The sequence below is a fragment of the Anarrhichthys ocellatus genome, unplaced genomic scaffold (genome assembly GCF_004355925.1).
Source record: "Anarrhichthys ocellatus isolate YVR2014 unplaced genomic scaffold, GSC_Weel_1.0 scaffold5638, whole genome shotgun sequence".
Taxonomy (NCBI): Eukaryota; Metazoa; Chordata; class Actinopteri; order Perciformes; family Anarhichadidae; genus Anarrhichthys; species Anarrhichthys ocellatus.
Genome location: NW_022285612.1, coordinates 1076 through 3353, shown reverse-complemented (window position 1 = coordinate 3353; position 2278 = coordinate 1076). Strand labels below are relative to the sequence as shown.

Sequence of the window (2278 nt, the reverse complement as noted above, 5' to 3'; positions counted from 1 at the left end):
GATGAAGAGTAGAGCCGGGTCACCTTCATCGCCTCTGAGTTACAGCAAGTGTTATTTATGTTTAATAAATTATATCTTTAAAATAGCAGCATGAGAGGATGAATCCACGAAGAGTGAAGGCTTCAAACAAAGTGATGTCACAGCGTCATTAACGAAATGTCCTTCAAGTATTAATAAAACTAAAATGTAGTCAGAAGGTCAAGAATCACATACGAGACACTCGTCTTCAAACTGATTTATTTCAACTATTTGTAGAAACTTGTATCATAGAAGTGTTCTTTATAAAGATCACCAGCTTTTACCTGTATCGTTTTTATTTCAATATAAAATTACGTATAAAAATATGACATGATCAATTGAAACATATAATCTTGAGGGAATAACGTGTGATCATGAGGCACTGACATGGTCTACGTTTGATTTAAAGGAGACATATTCAGCGTCATACTTGAATTCTATGTTTCTATTGGAACATGCTCTAATGTTCAAAAAACACATTCATTGTCTGAATAAACCTGAATTCACCCTGTTTGGAATGCTCCGTTTCAGCGCCTGTCTCTTTAAGACCACAGGCTGCTCTAATTGGCTGGTGGGCGGTTTATTCTAATGAGCCTGTATGTGACATACAAGAGGAACCAAATCTGATTGGCTCGTTAAATCGCATGTTTTCTGATCAACGTAGACTGAAACAAACCCTGTAAAGAACTTTATTTTGGTTATTTAGGATGTTTATATTAGATTTATTTATTAATATTATTTGTGGAGTTTTAAATGAGCAAAAATACATCAAAACAAATCAACCTCATGTTTATTGTATTTAAAAAAGTATAAAAAGAAAAAGTCATTCTTTATTGACCTGAGACCCTAAAAACACTCGTTTAGTTCCTGTTAACTAAGAATCCCACAAACACCAAACGGTTAATTCAGACCCAGAACCAACAGAGACTCAGCAGGGTCCCCGTCAGACCCAGAACCACCAGAGACTCAGCAGGGTCCCCGTCAGACCCAGAACCACCAGAGACTCAGCAGAGTCCCCGTCAGACCCAGAACCACCAGAGACTCAGCAGGGTCCCCGTCAGCCTCAGAGCCAGAGTCAGGACCGGTGGCGCCGCAGCCACAGCGGAGCCGGTGTTGCAGAGGTTGCTGCTGCAGCATCGGTACGTGAAGCCGGAGATCGCCGGGAACATCTGGGACAGACGGGAGTTATCACAGTCTGTGTACCGGATACACTGACGGATGGTCTTACCTCCTGGAGGGACAGGCACGCGGTGAGGACAGGCACGCGGTGAGGACACGCACGCACAGGGTGAGGACACGCAGGCACAGGGTGAGGACACGCAGGCACAGGGTGAGGACAGGCACGCACAGGGTGAGGACACGCAGGCACAGGGTGACGACAGGCACGCACAGGGTGAGGACACGCAGGCACGCGGTGAGGACAGGCACGCACAGGGTGAGGACACGCACACACAGGGTGAGGACAGGCACACACAGGGTGAGGACAGGCACGCACAGGGTGAGGACACGCACACACAGGGTGAGGACAGCGCAGGCACGCGGTGAGGACAGGCACGCACAGGGTGAGGACAGGCACGCACAGGGTGAGGACACGCACGCACAGGGTGAGGACAGGCACGCACAGGGTGAGGACACGCACGCACAGGGTGAGGATACGCACACGGTGAGGACAGCGATCATATAGACACTGAGACTGGTTCAGGACCAGGTAGAAGATGCTTATAGTGACTTTAAGGTCAGTACTCACCTCTCTCACTCAGAGAGATACAGGAGTCTTCATATGTGCACTCCTGGACGTTCTGACAGCGTCCAGTGTAATCAGAGCACTTGTAGCAGCGAAGTCCAGAACCTGAAGAAGAAGAAGAAGGAGAAGATGAAGAAGAAAGAGAAGGAGGAGAAGAAGAAGTGTGTATTATGTGGCGTCCCCTAGTGGTGAGGTTGCAGGGAAACCGGGAACAGGACAAGACAAACAGGCGGGTAGAACACAAACAATGAGCTGGCAGTGAGTGACTGAGAGGCAGGGGTTTATAAGGTGACTTGAACAGGTGAGGAGAGTTGTGCTGATGAGGGAGTGCTTGATTACTGATCAGGGACAGGTAAAGGGAGTTAGACTGGTGCTGAGGGAGTGACTGAGTTAGACTGGTGCTGAGGGAGTGACTGAGTTGGACTGGTGCTGAGGGAGTGGCTGAGTTGGACTGGTGCTGAGGGAGTGACTGAGTTGGACTGGTGCTGAGGGAGTGGCTGAGTTAGACTGGTGCTG

At 48.3% G+C, this 2278-nt stretch overlaps 1 protein-coding gene across 1 annotated transcript in view; it reads right to left on the bottom strand.

Moving 5' to 3' along the window:
* Positions 1–791: 791 nt before the first annotated feature.
* The window catches only part of LOC116379959 (CD59 glycoprotein-like), a 2488-nt gene continuing 1001 nt past the window's right edge, over positions 792–2278 (bottom strand). The window contains exons 2-3 of the mRNA XM_031841920.1: positions 1766–1867; positions 792–1249 (exon numbers count right to left, since the gene is read on the bottom strand). Coding sequence (XP_031697780.1) covers positions 1038–1249; positions 1766–1867 — 314 coding nt within the window. The 3' untranslated portion in view covers positions 792–1037. The remainder of the gene's footprint in view (positions 1250–1765; positions 1868–2278) is intronic.